We start from the raw sequence: 19,845 nt of genomic DNA, 5'->3' as shown, positions 1-19,845 counted from the left end.
AGAAAGAAAGAGGATACAAAAGGAGAGGGGAGCCCCCGCACAGTTACAAACAGAAGCAGAGAAACGATGGATGAGAGCTGGAAGGACGAAGTCCTGGAGTCCCCCACGCACACCCAGAGGACGCCCTGGTGGAAGAGAGCCCTGAGGCGCCCCTCAGTCACCAGCGCACATGCCCAGCAGAACCACTGCCACAAAGTAGCCACAAGTGTTATGGCAGGTCTCCAGGAGAAGATACGTCAGTGTGTTTCCAGCTAGTACTTGATATGGTTCCTGGTCCATAGCAGACACCCAATCTGTACTGGATGGATGGATGACTGTGTGGATAGACGGACAGATGGATGGAAGGACTCACGGATGCATGGACAGGTGGACGGACAGATGGACACCCGGACACACGGATACTGACACACAGATGGATAGAATCTCCTCCAAGAAGATGAGATGAAGCCCAGGGCCAAAATGGACTGTGGACTGGAGTGCTCTGCGTCAAACCTGACCTGGAGAAGAAACAACAGTAAGACATTCACATCCCCCAACAGAACGGGGGCTAAGGTTATAGCGGCCACAATAGCCACTGACCTTGAAAACCCTGGAAAGGACCCCAAGAACAAAGCAGTCCTGAAGTTCAGATTTCCCTCCCCTGGACTAGGGAGCCCCTTCCTGTTGCCATCTCAGCCTCAGCCTCACCACTCCCTGCCCACTGCTGCAACCACGCCACATATGTGACCCTGAAGACACTGGGGCTCTCCAGAGCCCTGCCTCCAGCCTCACCTTGACCATGAAACTAATGAGATTTCATTCCTAGAGATCCAGACCCAGTGTCCCTCACTCCAGGGAGGCCCTAGCCCCCTGACCACTCCACTTCTCCTGGACCAGAGGGCACAGCTCCAACCTCAGAGCTCTCACAGAACCTGGTCCACACCTCTGCTTTTTATAGGTGAAGGGGGCTGTTAACACCTCTGTCTTCCCCACCAAGCTGGGGGACCCATGAGAGCAGAGATAGCGGCTTTAGTACCCACCACAGAACCTGGCCTGGAAAAGGAAATGGTAACCAAGTCCAGTGTTCTTGCCTGGAGAATTCCATGGACAGAAGAGCCTGGCGGGCCACAATCCATGGGGTTGCAAAGAGTCAGACACGACTGAGTGACTAACACACGCAGAACTTGGCCCAGCATCAGACTCATTCAATGCTAGACCAATGGAAGAAGGAACTCCTTTCCTAAACACAAGTTTGCAGCAGAAAGAAAGCGATACGCAAAAAATTAATACGTCCAGGGTCATGGAATTATTACTCCTTTGTATATAAACTAAATGTGCTCTTTTAACTCCTAATTAACTCCTTATTCCAGCCGTTTTCAAACATTTTACACTGTGAAACATATATTTTAATAAGTACACAAATTGAACTTAAACTACAAAAGCTCACTGAAGGACATTAAAGAAAGCTTCAAAAAAAATGAAGAAATACATGTTATTGAATAAGAAGTATTGTAAAGTTACTATTTCTTCCAAAATTAATCTATAAATCCAAAGCAACTCTAATCAAAATACCAGTTTGGGGGGATTTCACAAATGAATTAAATGAAAGCTATTAAAATATTTCATCTGTTTGTGAAACAGAGAGAGAGAGAGAGAGAGAGAGAGAAAAGGAACTTCTGAGCAGAGGGGAGGGCTCCAGTGGCAGGAACAAGATCCCTACCCTCAGCCCCTCTCAGCAGCTGTCACCTGGATTACTTCAGGACTGCCACAGCCTTCCCTGGCTGGTGGTTTGGGCTGACAGGTTACATTGAGTATAGCATCAGAGATTGCTGTCACCATCCTCCAGAATTCTGGCTCAGCAGGCAATGGTCTGGAGAAGAACTGAGGCTCACAATGAGTCCAGCTCAGTCCCCAGTTAGGGATGACTGGGAGGTGCCACCTCCGCTCACTAAGGGAGCCCCAGTGCTGAGTCCACAGAAAGCTCCCCTCCATGGCCTGGGTCCTCACTGCCCACCCAGGGCAGCCTCACAGGGGTCTCCAGGTCTGGAACCGGGAGGCCAGAGTTCTGTCACCTCTGAGCCTAGTCTCCCCAAGGAGAGCCTTAATGCACTGATGTGGTAATTGTTAAGACTGTGATTTTTTTAAAAAGAGATCTCAGAGGGGGAAAGGTGGATACAGCACTTAGAGATAAAAGCTGAGGGAAACTTGAGATGCATGCGTGCCTAGTCATGTCTGACTCTTTGTGGCCTGGACCCATGGCCTGCACCCCACCAGGCTCCTCTGTCCATGGGATTTTTCAGGAGAATACTTGAGTGGGTTGCCATGCCCTCCTTCAGGGAATCTTCCTGACCTAGGGATCCAACCCAGGTCTCCCATCTCCTGGACTGCAGGCAGATTCTTTACCACTCAAGCCATCAGGGATAGGGCCTGTTATATGAGCCCACAAGGCCCCACAAGCAGACTCCAGTGCCTTGGCCTACAGCACTTGACGACTCACCCACCATCAAGGCTAGATCCCCCAAGCTCACAGACCCTGGTCAAGGTAGCCCCTTGCAAGTGGGATCACAGATGGGCCAGCAGTGCATGGGCTCCCAGGCCAAACCCCTCGCAGGGACTGAGTGTGCCTAGACGCTGGACAGGGAAGTGGCTCCCAGCATAGCAGATGAACAGCCTGGCGGGGCCCGGACAGCCATGTCCATGTCATGTAGAATCTGACATTTACGACCGTGAAGATGCCAGTCCACCTGACAGATTCACATGTAGCAAAATGTGAAAGAGTCAAGCAGAACCCTGTCCTCCCTTACTCCCATCAGCCAGGCTCTGAGCAGGGAAGGGAAGGACTTACCGCTGGGAGGGCCACATCACCCACCTCCACTGTAACTGGTCCATCCCTGACTGTCTGATACCAACACGTCATCAACAGGGTGAGGGTGGTCAGGCCATTTACTTCCCCACACCAACGTTTTATCTTTTGTAAAATTCAGGACGTGCCCTGGCAGTGGGACACCCTTGTGAACATCCTCTGTCCTTGTCACCACAAAGAAGAGGCTGGGTTACTCTGCTTGAAAAGCCCAAGCAATGCCTGGGAGCAGGGAATAAAGGTTTTGTTCCAGGATTGGCATCATCAAGTCTCTCTTAAGGGACCTGCTAAGGTAAGCCAGCCATTCAGGTCACGTTCACCTCCACAGTCCAGATTCCTTCCTCTACCACGCTTAGTAGATGTACTAAAATTCTTTGAGCATAAGCACCCTAAGAACTTCCACCAGACCCCAGACAGAGGCAACTGAATTATACCTTCCCCCATGAAACCAGCACAGCCGAGTTTCACCCAATACAGTAACGTCTACGCTTGTATTTTCTGTATAGCATGTATTTTCTGTATTTTCAGAGATAGCATGGATTCAGTTTCAGGATCACGTCAATAAAGCACATAGTGCAATAAAGCGAGTCACACAAATTTTTCGTTTCTCCAGATATATAAAAGTTACATTTACACCATACTGTGTTCTATTGTCTGCAATAGCATTCTGTCTAAAAACACAGTGTATATACTCTAATTAAAAGATACCTCATTGCTAAAAGATACTATCATCTGACAGCACAGGGTTGCCCCAAACCATCAATTGGTAAAAAGCACAGTATCTGGGAAGCGTAATAAGCTGAGGTGTGCCTGTAGTCATGCAGAGCAGTATGGCATACAGGGGCTTTGGAGAGGGTCAGTCTGGACTTGAGTCCTGTTTAAACCCTGATGGCTGCTTGTGTGACTTTAAGTCATTTAACTTCTTCAGCTCCAATTGCCTCATTTTCAAAGTGTGAGGATTAGAGAAGGCACACAGAATGCCAGGCTGCGGTGGGCACCCAGGAAATGATGGCAATCCCTCCTCTTGACAGCAGGTATATGGCACCGGAGACCGACTCTGAGGGGCTGGAGCCGGAGGCCATGACGCCCATGGGCTGTCCTACCCCCACAGACTCCTGCCATCTCTCCCTCCTTGTCATTCTTGCCCAATATTAAGAGCAGCACTCTCTGGGCAACCCCAGCTCTGCACACCCAGCAAAGTAAAGGCTTTGCAAACAAGGTCTGGGGGATCAAGAGGCTGACCGGCCAAAGCCAAGTCATGTGCATCAACCCTGCAGGAGTTTGCGTAATTAACCACTTGGAAATGCTATCTTTAGGCCCATCTTGGTTCTGTGGTAAATCCTTGTAGGGCCTAGAAAGAGAGTGGGGAGCTGAACTCCTCTGGAAGGGAAATGCTGAATGTGAACACTGTATGAGCCTGGTGCTTCTTGAGAAGCTCTGCATCCGTCACCCCCTCCATCCTTACTTTCTGATAAAGATACCGAAGTTTCAGAGGTGAAGCAAATCACTCAGGGTCACACAGAGCCAGGGGGCGGAGCTGGACTTGACTCCAAAGTCCTTTACCTCCAAAACCAATGTTTTTCCAATTTGCAAGCAAGGAGAAGAGGCAAGGAACTGGTGAGAAGAGGGAGGGGTGGAGCCTGGCGCCACTAGCAGACACTCAGCCCAGAGCAGACTCTGAGATCGGATGGAATTCAGCAAGGAGAAAAGCTTTCCTAGGAGCAGACACCGGCCAGGACACGGGTAGGAACGGTCTGAGAAAGCCTCCAACGCATTAGTGCTGCTAAGCCTCGCCTGCCCATGACTAGCCTGAGTCACTTCATACAGGGAAATGTGTTCTGGTGAAAATGCCAAACGCCGCCCAGACCACACAGTCTGGCTGGACCACCAGCGTGATCCAGGGCCTGATTAGCCCAAAGCAGCATGGCGGCCAGCCAACTGCATGAAATTAAGCATTCCCGAATTTTAAGTTCTCCAGCAGTGGGCTTCGTGCTGGCTCCTGATACATGAGGTAGCATTTTGAGTAATAATTAATTAGAGGGGAAAGCGGAAGCAAGCAAAGGACATCAAGTAGGATTAGTATGATTCTGCCCTTCACTTCATTTAACATTCAGAGAGGGCCAACAAAGTGACTGGGGTTAGAAAGAAAGCTGCAGGAAGCGTTCGGCAGTGCCCTGATTCCTTCAGTCCACTGCTGTTGCCAGCCTGGGCCCTAAACCCACCCAGGCCAGCGAGGCAGGAGTCCAACTCCAGACCGTCACTTCTTTGCCTTCAGATCACCGGGTCCCACCAATCAATTGGCTCACAGGCTATTTCTAGCTGTCTCTTCCCAAACACTTGCGGGCCCTGTCTTCATTAGAAGGTCCTAACCGCTCATAGAGGTGTTTAGAAAAAAAATCACTGATTCTCCCAGGCACCAAAAAAGTGAGCACATGTGCAAGCATATGCAAGTGACACCTCGTCCAGGTGTGAACACATCCCCGAGAAGAGCAGCCCACCTCTGCAGAGAGCTGGAAATCTGTTTTATCTCTAGAGGCTTACACCTGTCAACAAAGAGAGGAAACTTAAAAGGAAACAAACAGCAACAAACAAAGGCCTGAGTTTTGTCACAGAAATCCCTGGCAGTGACTTATAAGCAGGCTTCCCACTAGCTGCCCCAATCCTCTCAGCATCTGGGCAGACATTGCATCACTTGTCAGGGACCAGTTGGGAGCCAAGTTGTGCTGTGGTCTCCACCTTTGTGGTCTGAGCTGTGGGCCCAGCATCCAGGGGTTCCAACATCCATTCCAGCCATGCCCGAGCAGACAGCACCTGCAGCCCACCTGAGTCACCCCGCAGGGAGCCCTGGGCAGAGCTCCTGGGGCCCCAGGCCCCATCACCTACCTCGTTGATGAAGGAGTGCGCCCCCTGCGGGCTGAGCAGCAGGATGGCGCGGCGCAGCGTGTCTCGGTAGCGGTTCAGCTCCTCCGTCTTCATCGTGGTGAAGAGGCTGGTGAACACGTGGCTAATGTTCTTGTCCACCTTTTGTAAAGAGACGTCAAGGCCCAGCCTCGAGGCCTGGTCCAGAAAGCTTTGGAGCCCGCGGATATCTGAGCAGTGGAGAAGAGGAGGGGGAGAGAACCGTCTTTAAGCAGGAAAGGACCTTGGATGGTGTCTATCACCAGCGCTACCCCCATATAAGCCTTGCACAAGGACTCAAGTCTGCCTCCATGGACCAATGGACAAAGGAATGCAAGGCATCTATTTGGTGCCAACATTCTATACCAGCATCCAGCCCTTGGGTAAGTGTCTCCCACCGCAGGGAGCACTTCCTGCCACCAACAGGTTCTGAAGCCAAAAAGTGTCCTGAAGAACTTCCCTTTCTCTCCCTATTTTTTTTCATCCAATAGGAGTGAAAGTTCTGGCAGTCCTGTCCTGGTTGCTATATGTGGTGGTGGTCCGTAACCCACAACCCACAATCCTTCCACCTGGCTCTGCTCCCCAGGGCTGTGACTCCTTGACCCTCAGTGATGAGCTAAGGCCACTGACTGACCTGGCCTTTCGTGGTTCCAATCTCGGTCCCTGCCCCAATATTATAATTGAATACCCTGTACCCTCACACCCCAGCCCTGAGGTCTGGGGCACTGTCTTGTTCCAGGGACTTGATTTTCCTAGATGAACTTTTCTCATCCACTCTTTTTCCAGCTGAAGTGACTGCCCCCCAAGTCCAGTGAGAACTGCACATCCTGACTGGATCAGGGGTGAGCAGGTGGTCTGGGATGGTCCTGGACCGGGTGCCGTCCTGGCATTTTGGTGAAGCATCTGGGAGACAGGGCTGCTCTTTCCCCTGTAGTCACCAAGAGGGCAGAATGAAATCCCAGGGCAGGAGGGGAGAATAAGGAGCTGGAATAAACCACCAGGGAGCAGGGGTCCAGAAGGAGCTTGGGGCCCAGCTATGTTGCTCATTGGTGAAAACTTACTCTTATGATGGCCAGCACTGCTGAACATTTTTTAATTAGGACCAAATCTCTCAGCAGCAGCCTTGCATGGGCTTCTGACTTCTAAAGGTGATCTGCCCAAAAATGGACCCAGCAACCAGGTCTGAGAGTAGGGTACAGTCCTGCTGATGTCATTTAAGCCTCTGGATCCATCTGTGAAGCCGGCTTCTCCTGGACTGTTCAGTTTCATGAGCCAAAAAAACACCCTTTCCCACCTGAGCCAACTTGATCTGGATTTCTGTCACTTGCAGCCCAGAGTCTCAGTTCATAGGCCACTTTTTCAAGCCTGGGATGTTTCCTTCATCTGGTCCATATCTGTATCCCAGCTCCCAAAGGCAGGCCCTGCCCCTGAGCCACCTCCTCCAGAGGACACTCTGGGCCAGCCTGAATCACACAAACTGTCCTCTTCCAGCACCTGGGCTGTCGACGGGCTTCCCTGGGCACACCTTGGCCCAGCCAGTCACCGAAACTCAAAGTGTACAGTGTTAATTCAACCCAATTGTTTTTCCAACCAATCTTGCCTTCGCAAACTTTCACTTTGTGCCTATTCCACAAATTTTCTTGAACTCGACACGTGCCAGGCACCATGCAAGCAGTGGTCTCTTCACTGCCCTTCTTGCCAAGAGGTCAGGCTCAACAGTAAGTCTAGTCCTAGCTGGATATGACAAGAATGGCCATGGAAAGCCAAGCACAGTGCCAGGCAGGAGGCCACAGTGTCGTGGAGTCATAACTGGGTTCCGGGGGGCAGGTGCACAGGGTCCCTATTTCCCATCATGAGGGGAAGCCCTAGAATAGGTCTGAGCACCTGCCGCAGGCTCAGATGCTTACAGTCTAGTATAGTTCCTTAACACCTGGGCAAACCATCCATCTACTTTGTGCCTCAGTGTTTTCATCTGTACACTGGGAATGAAAGTCCCTGAGTATCATTTTCAGAGGACTGTGAGGAACCACAGTTCATGAAGCTACCACCTGCTTCCATCTCAGGGGCCTGCATCTGGGAGGCACAGAGAGCTGACCTCCTCATGGTCCATCGGAGGACACGGCAGCCCCCAGATGAGAGCCCCAGAGATCGCAAACATCTGACATTCAAGCTCGTGTATTTTAGCCCAGCCATGACCTCAGCCAGCATTGTCCATCATCAGCCTGGGCCCCAGAGCACAAACATGCACCCAGAGAGGCCTGCCTGACAAAGCACGAGAGCCTCAGGGGTACCAAGCAGCAGGATGGGCCCTCTGCACCCAGCCCCCGAACTCCCCCAAAGGCAACCAGTGGAGGACCACACAGTGGCTTACATCTCCCCCAGCATCAGGAGCTCCCGACACACAGGCTCCAGACTCTCAATAACCCTTGGGCCCCCCAGAGAGGCTATGCAGTCCCCACCAACCTGCTGGGGACCCTAGAGATCTTTATTTAGCCTTAGAAAGAAAAGTGTGAAGAGATTCTTCAGAGTTTCTTCACCCATCAGAGGCAATGGCAGGACACGTGGGTAGAAATGGCTCAAAGAACAGAAATTCAGCACCCCAACTTGAACAATTCAGGGCTGGTGTCAACCCCGGCCTCTCCCTCTCCTGAGCACATGGCACAATTCGCGCCTGCTAAGGGTAAGCTTGTGAATATCTCAGCACCCAGCAGACACCCTCGCTCAAATCAGCAGTGGCCTCCCGTGCCAGGCACATAACAGCTTGTGCCCAAATGAACCCTGATGCTACCCCCTCAATCTGGGCTTGTTACTAGCCACCTGTAGCTATTTAAATTCAAACTTAATTTCATTAAAATTAAATAAAATCACACATTCAGTTCCTTGGTCACACTAGCCACATTTTAAATACTCAATGGCCACATCTGGATGGTGGTTACCATATTTACTAGCACAAATATAGACCATATGTGATGGGTCATCTCAGAAAGTTTCAGTGCAGCTCTGCCTGAGAAACTGTCTTTTAACCAATGCAGTGTAAACAATGGTCCAAACATAGGCGATGAGCTGCACTCAGGCCTCCCTATTACCATGCTTCTTGCCCTGTCACTTTGAAGACCCTTCCAGCCCCTACCAGCCCCTACCTTCAACCACACGACCTGCTTTGACTCATAAGACTGCTGTTATTTGGTACAAGCAGAGGTTAGAGTAAGTGGGTATTTCTGTTTCCACTCTCAGACTCTGCCACCACCAGGAGAAGAGCCCTCCACTAGCCTCCAGAGGGATGCAGACACGTGTGGAGAAGGATCAGGTGGACCAGGTAACTACCCTGGGCTACCTGTCAGCTGAATTCAGATGCTCCAGTGAGACCAGAAGAGTCGGACACAACCGAGCGACTGAACTGAACTGAACTGAACTGAGTGAGACCACAGCAAAACTTCCTGGTTGACCTACAGACTCACACACACATACACACACACACACACTCACAAATACACACAAATGACTATTTATAAACGACTTGTTCTAAGCTACTAATTCCGGGGATGGTCTGCTTCTCAGCAATAACTAACTGATAAACCAAGTTCATCAGATGCATCATATCTAATACGCCTTATGAAAAGTTCACTGAAAGAGCAAGGCCTGTATCTTAGAAAGTCTCTCCAACACACAGCTTCCCCACATGGGGGACTGAGGGTTGGCCAGTTCAGGGAGGACGCTGGTAGCTTCTGAAGCCCTATCCCTTCAGTGGACACTTATGGTCCTCACTGCCCCATGGCCTTGGCTTTGACCCAGATCTGAGCATAGCTGATGGGCCTCGCATGAAGGCAGTACTCTGAGATCCACCATCTACCAGCTCCCACTCCACTTCCGGTGTCTTTCAAGGCAACTGCAAGTCTTAAAGTGGCAGAGACTGGCCACATCTGCAGAGCTACGCTTTACATGAGCACGTGTGCAATGAGGGGTCCACCACGGCTGTGTGTGCGCCCACAGGTCCATGAGTCTGGTAGGGGTCCAGGATTCTCATGCATCATGCCAGCATGACCAGTTCTCACAAGCTGGGGGAGAAGTCCCCTCCAGTCTCTTCCCTGAGGTCTCCCGCCAAAATCCATCTCAACTCACAAGACTGCTTCATTTCCTCAGGGAATAGGAGGTGCCATATGGGGTGGCAAGTGTCTTGGGACCCACAGGTACACACAGAGGCGTGCACATACAGAGAACACAAGCCCACAGAGCTCCTGCACCGCAACCCCTGAGCTGCTGTGTCTCCGCCTTCTGTTTGGGCAGCCCCTGATGGAGCCAAGCCATCAGAGAGAGTTTAAGCTCCCTGTCAGCGGCTGGCTCCGCATACCTGGAATAAGTGATGCAGGTTGAAGGCAGTGCTCCCACGGGACCACAGCCCCTGGCTCCAGCTGCCTGCTCCCACTAGGTTGAAAAGGTCAGCTCGCAGCCTCTGAAGTTCTTATCCAGCTGCACTTGGGAGGGCGGCTAGGGGCAGAATGACAGTCAAGAGCCCAAGTAAACGTTGCCGCCTGCCTCCTGTTCCCCAGGAATGGGGCCAAGGAGGCCTGCTTCTCCAGCAAGTCCCTTCCTCCCTGTAAGACTGAGTTTGTGATGCCACCCTACCCCCATCCCCCAAGAAAGTCAGCTGCCCACCGCTGCTCCCCGAAAAAGGGAGACTTCCCCAAGAAGTTAGATAAGGGGGGTATGGGGCTGCTCTCAGGGTAGCAGAGTGACCATCCCAGGAGCCCCCTGGCCCCTACAGGGGTCTGGGCCTTGGCCCAGGCCCTTCTACTGGGACCTCTCTGTGCAGACTGGCCAGCCCAGTCCACCTCCACTGGCGCAGCTCCAACCAGACCCATCTCCACTAGAGAGGGAGACGATGGGGCCAGAAGGGCCTCCCATCAGCCCAGAAAGGGCAGGAGGAGGCAGATGGCTAACAGCTCTCCAAGGTGGCTGGGCAGGGCAAGAACCAGGAACAAGGGCATTGTCATCACCCACAGGGATGACAGAGAGAGGCTCCCAGGAGAGGCACCCTGCTCCCCAGAGAAAGGAAGCAGTTTAGGGACCTGGGGCAAGTGCATTCCTGGGAGGAAATCGATGTGAGCACCCCAGGACGGACCTCAGCTGCAGTGGCCCATCCTCAAGGGACCTGGTCGCCAGAAGTCCATCCAATGCAAGGCATCCTGTGGGCATTCATTCATCCCTTCTTCCCTCCAACATTCACAGAGAGCTTTCTCTGTGTTGATGCCTCTCCTTAGGGCTGGGGCACAAGAACGAATGAGCCCACGGTCGTCCTGCTGGCACAGGATTTACATTTCAGGGTCTGGAGAACAGACTGGAAACAAACAACATGCCTAGTAGGTAATTTCCGACTGCGGTGCGACTGCTGAAGAAAGCAGAGACTGGGCTTCAGGACACCGCTGGCAGTGTCAGGGTGGGAGCCAGCCCTGGAAACTGCCAGGGGAAGAGCACTCCTGACCACAGAGACAGCACGCGGAAAGCTGCAGAATGAAGCCTGTGGGACCCAGAACAAAGAGGGACCTTGCTTGCCCCATGATGGGGATTGGGCAGAGGGAGGACTGGAAGTGTGGAGCCACCAGGGAAGGAAGCTGGAGTCTCCGCCACCAGCAGGGGAGGAGGTGAACACAGTGCCCGAGCCCCAGCCCCCCGCCCCATCCCTCCTCCCCTCCATGGACCAGCTTCCAAATGCTGGGCCCAGGCAACCACTGGCGCATCCCAACACTCACTTCTCTGCCCACCACCACCCATTCCACAGTTCTCTAAAGCCCTTGCGGAAGCCATCAACCAGCAGCAGCCCTTCTGTCTCTCCATTTTCCATGGGTTCTCCAGAACACCCAGCCTGTGACCACCTGACCTTGAAGCCCTCTCTCTTCTCTCTGGGCCTCCAGACACCCTCGGGCTCCTTCCTCTTCCTCAGTCCCCTCCCCTCACGCACTCCTGCTCACACCCCCACATTCCTGAGCTTCCCTCTAGTATCACCCATCAGCCGGCTCAGGGAACATCAGTACCAGACACCCAGGCTGGCTCCTCTGAAACATCCCACCACAAGCCCATCTCCATGACCCCTTCGCAGGTTCTGACACCATCATTTCTTCCCTAGAACTTCAGCCTCAGCCTCCTAGGAGGTCCCCCAACCCTGCGGTCCTCCCCATCAGTGCCGTCCGCCAAGATGTTTGCAGAGTTCGTACCTGCTCATGATAAAGCTCTCCTCTAAAACTTTCCATGAATAATACATTTCTTTTAAATTTGCCCAGAAATTAATATTCTCAAAAGAAGCCATCAATCACAAACAAACAATAAACCTTCAAGAGACTTTATTATTGAACGTAAATAAACTCCATACATCTTAGTCTGATACATAATAGACTCTCTGGTCTTAGCAACTTTTTTAAATTTTTACTTTTGTATCACCATCACCTGCTTCCACCAGCAGAAACCACACACCCAAACTCCAGAAAAAGAAGCTCTTTGCCCTTCCTTGGACACCCTCCACACACACATACACACCCAGTACACCACCACAAGACACACATATACATACCCCATATGTGCCCTTATACTCTCAGCTGAGACTCACCCAATTTGAAATTTACAGAGCCTTGCATTGGGCTTCCCTCGTGGCTCAGATGGTAAAGAATCTGCCTGCAAGGCAGGAGACCCAGCTTCAATCCCTGGCTTGGGAAGACTCCCTAGAGAAGGGAATGGCTACCCACTGCAGTATTTTGCCTGGAGAATTCCATGCACAGAGGAGCCTGGCAGGCTATACGGTCCATGGCGTCACAAAGGGGCGGACATGACTGAGCTGCTAACACTACTACTATCCTTCCATCAAGGCCCAATTGAAACCACACCTCCCTGCAGGCCATCTCAGATCCTCAATTTAGAATTCATGTGTCTCCCAAGTTTCAAAGCTCCAGGACCAGGGAAGCAAGAACTAGATCTCTCTAATTTCTTTGTCCAAGCCCAAGGCTCCATGCCTAGCGCAGAGTCACGTTCAGCCAAAGTCAGTGGAACAAACTGAACTAAAGCAAGAACCAGGCTAAAACCCAGGGCAAATTCACCAACCATATAATTGTCCTGTATCCGATGGAGGCAAACAAGAAATTGAAGTTGGGCAAGCTTTTTTCCCCCCAGAATTTAAGGTTATATCTCTACTATCTCACTACTCCTTCAGGGAAAAAAAAAATCATATAGTCATGGGTATATTAAATACTTTCTGAAAAGTAATTGAAATGAAAGAACACATTTCAAATTGCTTCCCAGATCATTTTCAATTTCCAAGAAATGTCCAAGCACTGAGGGTACTTATAAAGAATATTTTACCATCTGTAATATACATATGTATGTATGAAGGCTTCCACCTCATACCCAGAAGTTCACAGTTAGAAGTGTCTGGGGATTTTTGGCAAATTTTCCAACGCTGAGACACAGTTTTCATTCTACTGACTTATATTTTTTAATTTTTTTTATTTTTACTTTATTTTACTTTACAATACTGTGTTGGTTTTGCCATACATTGACATGAATCGGCCATGGGTATACATGAGTTCCCAATCCTGAACCCCTCTCCCCCTTCCCATACCATATCATCTCTCTGGGTCATCCCCGTGCACCAGCCCGAAGCATCCTGTATCCTGTATCTAACATAGACTGGCGATTCGTTTCTTACGTGATAGTATACATGTTTCAGTGCCATTCTCCCAAATCATCCCACCCTCTCCCTCTCCCTCAGAGTCCAAAAGTCTGTTCTATACAGTAATGATAACCACTGTACTGACTTTAAAAAAAAAAAAATTCCTTTTGTATTTGGCCTCCAAATACATGGTTCAAATAGTTTACCCAAATTCAAATTCATCTCCAAGACCTCTGCTCAGGCTCCTCTCTCCCTGTATTGCTTACTCCCCTCCCCAGCACCAACTCAAAACGCCATCATTCATGTCATTCATGGAATAGCTACAGAACCGGGGTGTGACGGAGGCTAGGTTTGCAGAGGAGGAAGCACCCACAATTTCCAGGGTAAGAGATCACAAAGACCCGCCTGCTGCGGCTTCAATCAGAAGCTGATACCCTTTCCCTCTTCTCAAAATCCATTTGGTGCCCCACCTCCCATAACTCAGCTGCCCAGCTGTGGGTTCCTACCCCCCTTCTCCCCCTCTCCTTCCTTGACTATTTCCTGACCACTGCTCTGGGAACAGCAGAATCTGAAAACTCGACAGCCCTGTCCCGACAGCCCTGTCCTCAAGGACTCAAGGAGCTCTCAGTCCTGCACGTAAGGCTGAGCCCTCAGCAGAGCGTGGCTCCGCCCCACCATTCACTGAGCGCCGCCCACATGCCAGAGTGTGCTTCATTTGCAGACTGCATTTCATGGGTGCATTTTCAGTCCATGTGGGTGTGATAAAAGCCATCTCCAGGGAAGTCCGGTGATCACAAAGCAGGCTCATGGGAGTTCAGCAAGGAGAGGAGCAGAGACCCACAGCTGTGGTGCATCCAGCCAGCTCTCAGGAAAGCAGGATGCAGGCCTCTCCCTGTCATGAAGTGACAAGGTCACCCCAGAGCTAATGCCCCCAGAGCCCAGGCAGGGGCTGGCTATAGGTGAGCAGAAGGACCCTCAAGCGCTATCCCCCCTTTCGTGGTGGCACAGCGCCACTGTTCTACGGCTTCTTGCTGAGGTTCTCCTCTGGGAAGGAGGTCTCCCCTGTCCTGGTCACAATCTCAGCTGCTCAACTGGCCCAGGGAGTCCTTCAGAGTGACTTTCCATCCCCAACTCCCCAAAACCCTGCCCTCTGTATTAACCACGTCTTTTATTTTTGGTATTCAGATGCTTTGACATGTGGCGCTTTGCTGACCCTGGAGAGCTGCCCCTCAGAGGGAAAATCAACTCTTAAAGATAGTAAACAACTTGCCCCAAAGCACCCCATTCGTAAACCAGCCACCCCAAAGCCCACACCCCCAACACCTCCTCCACGGGACTCCCACATTTTGAGCCACTATTTACCTGTTCCAATCATCCCAGGACCAGGTACTAGACAACTCAGGACACCCCATGCCCCAGAGTCTGCCAAAATTATTCTAGTTTGCCAACTCTGAACCTGCCTAGCCCACCTCACCCATTCTTTACTGTGGAAATCACATAAAGGGCTCTTGCCCATAGTTTCCCTTCCCCAGCCTCCTGATCAACCCTGGTGCCTCCCCCAGTGGCCACCCAAGGCATGGTGTACCCCCTCCATCTGGGAATTATCACAAACTATCTTTTCAATGGGAGTTGCCTCCTAATCTGCCAGCCTGGTCATACCTAGGTAATAACGCAACACCCTCGGCACGGTGACCAGGGACAGAGCTGAGGGAAAGGCACACAGAAGTGGCCCCACTGGCCACACTCCGGGGGCTACAGAATAAGCACAAGCAAGCGTTCAGATCCCACCCTTCGCAAGCCCTGCGACCCTGGGCAGCCACTTCTCGGAGCCCATCCCTCATCTGCAAACAGGGCTCACCCCACCTTCCTCCTGGGAGCACTGTGACCCTCCACTGAGGATCTACCAGGGCACACGGCAACAGCGATGCTCAGTGGCTGTCAGCCCCCTCCCAACCTTGTATCAGCACTGGGAACGCCCCCGAAAGGTTCCCAAATGAACAAATCATCTCTCTTGTTCTAGAGGCTCATCGAGAAGGGAGGTGCCGTCCTGACAATCGGATGATACAATAGAAGACTAAAAAGGTCAGCTCTCCCTTCTGTGATAATGGAAATTCCAAAGTTGTAAAGTGGCTGAAGGGGAAGGGCTGACATTGAAAACTCTCTGAGAGAGAGAGCAGATTTCTGCCCATAATAGGGGCCAATAATATCCAGGAGCTTTCTGTTCAAACAGGTCTCAGAACAAGCCATGAAACCATACGTGAGCAGATTCTGTAAAGAAGAAAGAGTCGTCTGGAAAACTCCTTGTGAGCACATTCACACAGCGTGTGCACACACGTGTCATTTCAGACATAGAGGTCCATGTGTGAGCCTTACTCACACCCACTGCCTGGAGCCTGGCAAAGGAGGACACCATGTGATCACAACATGCTCACTTCTCCCCAGACTCTATTCTTTTCCATTTAAAAAACAAACACAAGGGGGAAAACATTTTAAATAATCATGCTGGAAGGCCGAGATTAAAAACAATTTAAAATAAACGTCTACTCTGGCACTTTGGAAAAAAAACATACCACGCTGCATTAAGTGCTTTGAATTAAGTAAATTACACCAAGTAACTAATTTACATAATGATCAGAATTTGCATTTTACACATGTTATGATGAAAATAGGTTTATAAAATAATCCCTCACCAACTTCTGTTCCGAGCTGGGTTCCAGTATTTGGATAAAATTCTGCCATGTTGATCTGCTACTGTCTTTCATGCTTCGAATCTCTGGCTCCGTCAGTAGTTTTTCTTAATCTGGCAGGTCCCTTATCCCCACTGCAATAAATAGTCCCTCTGATTTGCAATTCCTTTCCATCCATGGACTGAGATCATATTTCTAAAGAATCCATAATACACTAATGATTCTTAAAATTTTCACAAATAAAGTTTGATGTTCCTGTCACCTCTCCCTTACTAGGTATTTGGTATTGATTTTAGCAATTCTTCCTCCAAGATAGGTAGGATTGGCTTAAAGTCCTTCAGCTTTGGTTGCCATCTTTTCAGGATGAGGCATCAGAATTGCATTTCTTAGCAAGCTTCATTCTTGCACCAAAAGACCTTTCAGGAAGGAACCAAGACCCCACTGAAAATACGAGACATGCCCAGAGGAGACTGAGTACAAGGTCCCTAAGGAAACTGACCACCAGCCCCAAAAGGCCACCCCATGCCTTTAGGTCCCTAGAGCCCCGCAAGCAAGCTCAGAACCAAAACTCCCTCTCGTGTTGCTGCTGAATCCTTACATGTGTCTTTTATGCTCTCCTTCCCCACAGTCTGTGAGGAAGTGACAACCATCCCATTTCACAGATGAGAAAACTGAAACCAGAGGAGTCCCTCCATCAACACCACACAGCCAGCAAGAGAAACAACCCACATTCATGCTTTGAGAAATTTCTGTTTTTTCCTGGACTCTTCTCAATTTAAGTAAGATCTGGAAGCAAATCTAGAAAAGTGATTTCCAGGCATTATGGATGTGAGAGTTGGACCATCAAGAAGGCTGAGCACCAAAGATTGATGTTTTTGAGCTATGGTGCTAAAGACTCTTGAGAGTCCCTTGGACAGCAAGATCAAATCAGTCAATCCTAAAGGAAATCAACCCTGAATATTCACTGGAAGGACTGATGCTGAAGCTGAAACTCCAATACTTGGGAGCTTCCTGATGAGAAGAGCTGACTCATTGGAAAAGACCCTGAAACTGGGAAAGACTGAGGGCAAGAGGAGAAGGGAGCAACAGAGGATAAGATGGTTGGAAGGCATCACTGTCTCAACAGACATGAGTTTGAGCACAGTCCAGGAGATGGTGAAGGACAGGGAAGCCTGGCGTGCTGCAGTCCGTGGGATCCCAAAGACTTGGACACGACTGAGTGACTGAACTGCAACAACTGGAAGCAAGTCTAGAAAAGTGATTTCCAAGTGTTTAGCCAAAACAATCACATTTGAATTTCCAAGGGCCCCAAAGACAGTGACTTTGCTCCTTGATAATGCCACCAACAAACGACCTGCCTCGGAGGCATGGCAGGAATGGAGCCATGTGGTGAGGATGATGGAATAATCATCACAGTACTGGCTTGTTAAGGCCTGACGTGCCAGCACGATGCTAAGCATTTGGCACGTATCATCTTATTTAATCCCCATGACACCCTACTGTCTGGCCCAAAGTCATCCAGCCCATTAGAGGCAGGACTGGGGATCAAACCTAGAACGCTGGAGTCAGAGCTCTTTACCCGCAGCTGCCAATTAGCCAACAGCTCCTGGGGAGGGACAGGAAGGAGGCTGGTCAGAGCCCCTGACCGTGTGCGCATGCAGAGGCAGGTGCCTGTCACACACACTTCACCTGAGCCTCACATACCCCTGGGGGCGTCGCCAGATTACACCCATTTCACAGATTAGCCACCAGCTCTGAACAGAGCTGGTTCAACCCCACAGCCACACACTGAGTCAAAGACTCTGCTCTGTGTCCCATCACCATACAGGACTTGCTGGTGGTGGCCAGGGCAGCCCCCAGACCCTACCCAAGCCTACAGAGTGGTCACCTTAAGGTACCCAAAGCTCCAGAGAGGCTTCACAGCAAGCTGGTCAACTGCTAGAGTCTAGCTTTTAGAAACGGAAAGAAGACAGAAATGTGATGCATGCTATTACCAGCTGTTAATTTGCAATCAGTATTAATAACTGACATTACACAGTGAAATGCAGCATCTCCATTAATTTCGTAAATTATCACTGTGCGGAAAAGCCCACGCTCCTGGAAATGGAAGCTCGACTGGGTTGACTTGGAAACTACTCTGAGCTGGGTTCCACATCTTCAGACGTGCTCAGGACAGGAGGGGGGGAGGAATGCCGAGGGACGCCATTGGCTGACCCCAATCCTCGCTGCCCCCGCCATTCCTCACTGCCCTAGGACCAGCAGCAGCCTCCCACCTCCAGTGCCAAGGAGATGGGACTGGCCTCTGACTCAGGCTTTCTGCAAGCACGTGCCTGGTTGCCCACTGTGCCATAGCCACTGTGGAGGCTTGAGAGAGGGTCAGGCTCGATGGAAACAGACATGCAAGCAAGGCTTGAAGCTGCGTTAGGACCCATGAAAAATGCCCAAGAAGCAGTCTGTTTCCTGGGGCAGTGTTGGGGGAGGACGGGTCTCTAGGATACCTTCAGAGAGCTCAGCCCTGGAGCCTGTACGCCTAGGTGGCCTTTCCCACAAGAGAGAGACATGTACTCCAGGCCAAGAGAACAGCAGGACCAAGGAGCTCCTGGACCCAGAGCCTGCCCAGACCTGCTGATGGCTCCGTGTGGCCGTGAGGGACACCGAGCCCGACGCGCTCCTGAGGCGGAGAGCCACAGCGGCATTCCTGGGACTGGCCAGAAAGCAGTAGGACAGAGGAATGGCATCAGAGGGACCCTTGGGTCAGCTGAGACCAGGACTGTGGCCCTGGTCACACCATCCCCACCCTGTGGCTTACTCCAAGTCTCTGAAGCAGAGGCAGGACCGGGGGGCAGCAAAGTCAGTTGCTCTGGAGGCAGCCCGGAGCCCCCGTGTGCGCCTGAGTATCCCCCACGACCACAGCCAGGCAGCCTGAGCAGCTGCGGCCGGACTCTTGCTGGGGCCTTTCCAAAGCAGGGCTCTGGCCCCAAGCAGGAGAGTCGGGATTTGGAGCCTGACACTGGGAGACGGGCTCATACATGTTGTCATCCATAGCCTGATCATGCCCCCTTAGCTCTCGGAGCCTCAGTTGCCACCTCTGTAAAATGGGCAGGGTGGGGCCTCCTCTGAGGACCACCATAGAGAGAGAGCAGGAGGATGGATACAAGCGCCTGGACTAAAGTCTGCATGTGGGGCAGGGCTCGGAACGATGGGCCTGTCTCACCAGTGACACTGCCCCCTCCATGCCACCTCCAGCACCACCCTGCCCCTCCTGCTCCTCCGCAGCCCGGGCTCAGGAAACCCCACTCTTCACAGCTCTCTGCTGACCTCATGACAAATGTTCTTTTACTTTCGCATTTAATTTGCATAATTACCCCCTGATATTTACTCAGATTTAATTTGTTTCCTCTGGAACTTGCCTTTGAAGAGGCAGTGCCAACCACAGCTAGGAGTGAAGCGCAGCACAGGGCTCATGGGTGCCCCTGCCTCTCGGGGGGCCTGCAAAGGCAGCTTCTGCAGCAGAACCAGTCTCTGCCCTCACACAGGCACCGTGTGTGGAGCCTCATACCTCCCGGTGCCAGATGGGGGCCAGGCTGGTGAGGATCGCTGTCTATGAAGACCTCACAGTGGAGAGCGGCGCATAAACACCGGTCCGGGGAAGGATTCTCTGTGCCAGCCCCAGAGGGAAGTGTGGGCAGTGCCAGGTGAAAGGAGGGCAGGAGTCCTCCACCCAGGAAGGGGTGAAGCGGGGTATGAAACTGAGCCAGAGGCAGCGG

The 19,845-nt window shown here is 51.3% G+C and overlaps 1 protein-coding gene across 1 annotated transcript in view; it reads right to left on the bottom strand.

Annotated features, from left to right (window-relative positions):
• Positions 1-19,845, bottom strand: part of GRID1 (glutamate ionotropic receptor delta type subunit 1) — a 685,893-nt gene that overhangs the window by 466,588 nt on the left and 199,460 nt on the right. Inside the window, 1 exon segment of the mRNA XM_018042611.1 lies at positions 5,723-5,928. Coding sequence (XP_017898100.1) covers positions 5,723-5,928 — 206 coding nt within the window.

Source organism: Capra hircus, chromosome 28 (assembly GCF_001704415.2).
Source record: "Capra hircus breed San Clemente chromosome 28, ASM170441v1, whole genome shotgun sequence".
Taxonomy (NCBI): domain Eukaryota; kingdom Metazoa; phylum Chordata; class Mammalia; order Artiodactyla; family Bovidae; genus Capra; species Capra hircus.
This window is presented reverse-complemented; position numbering and strand designations above follow the sequence as displayed.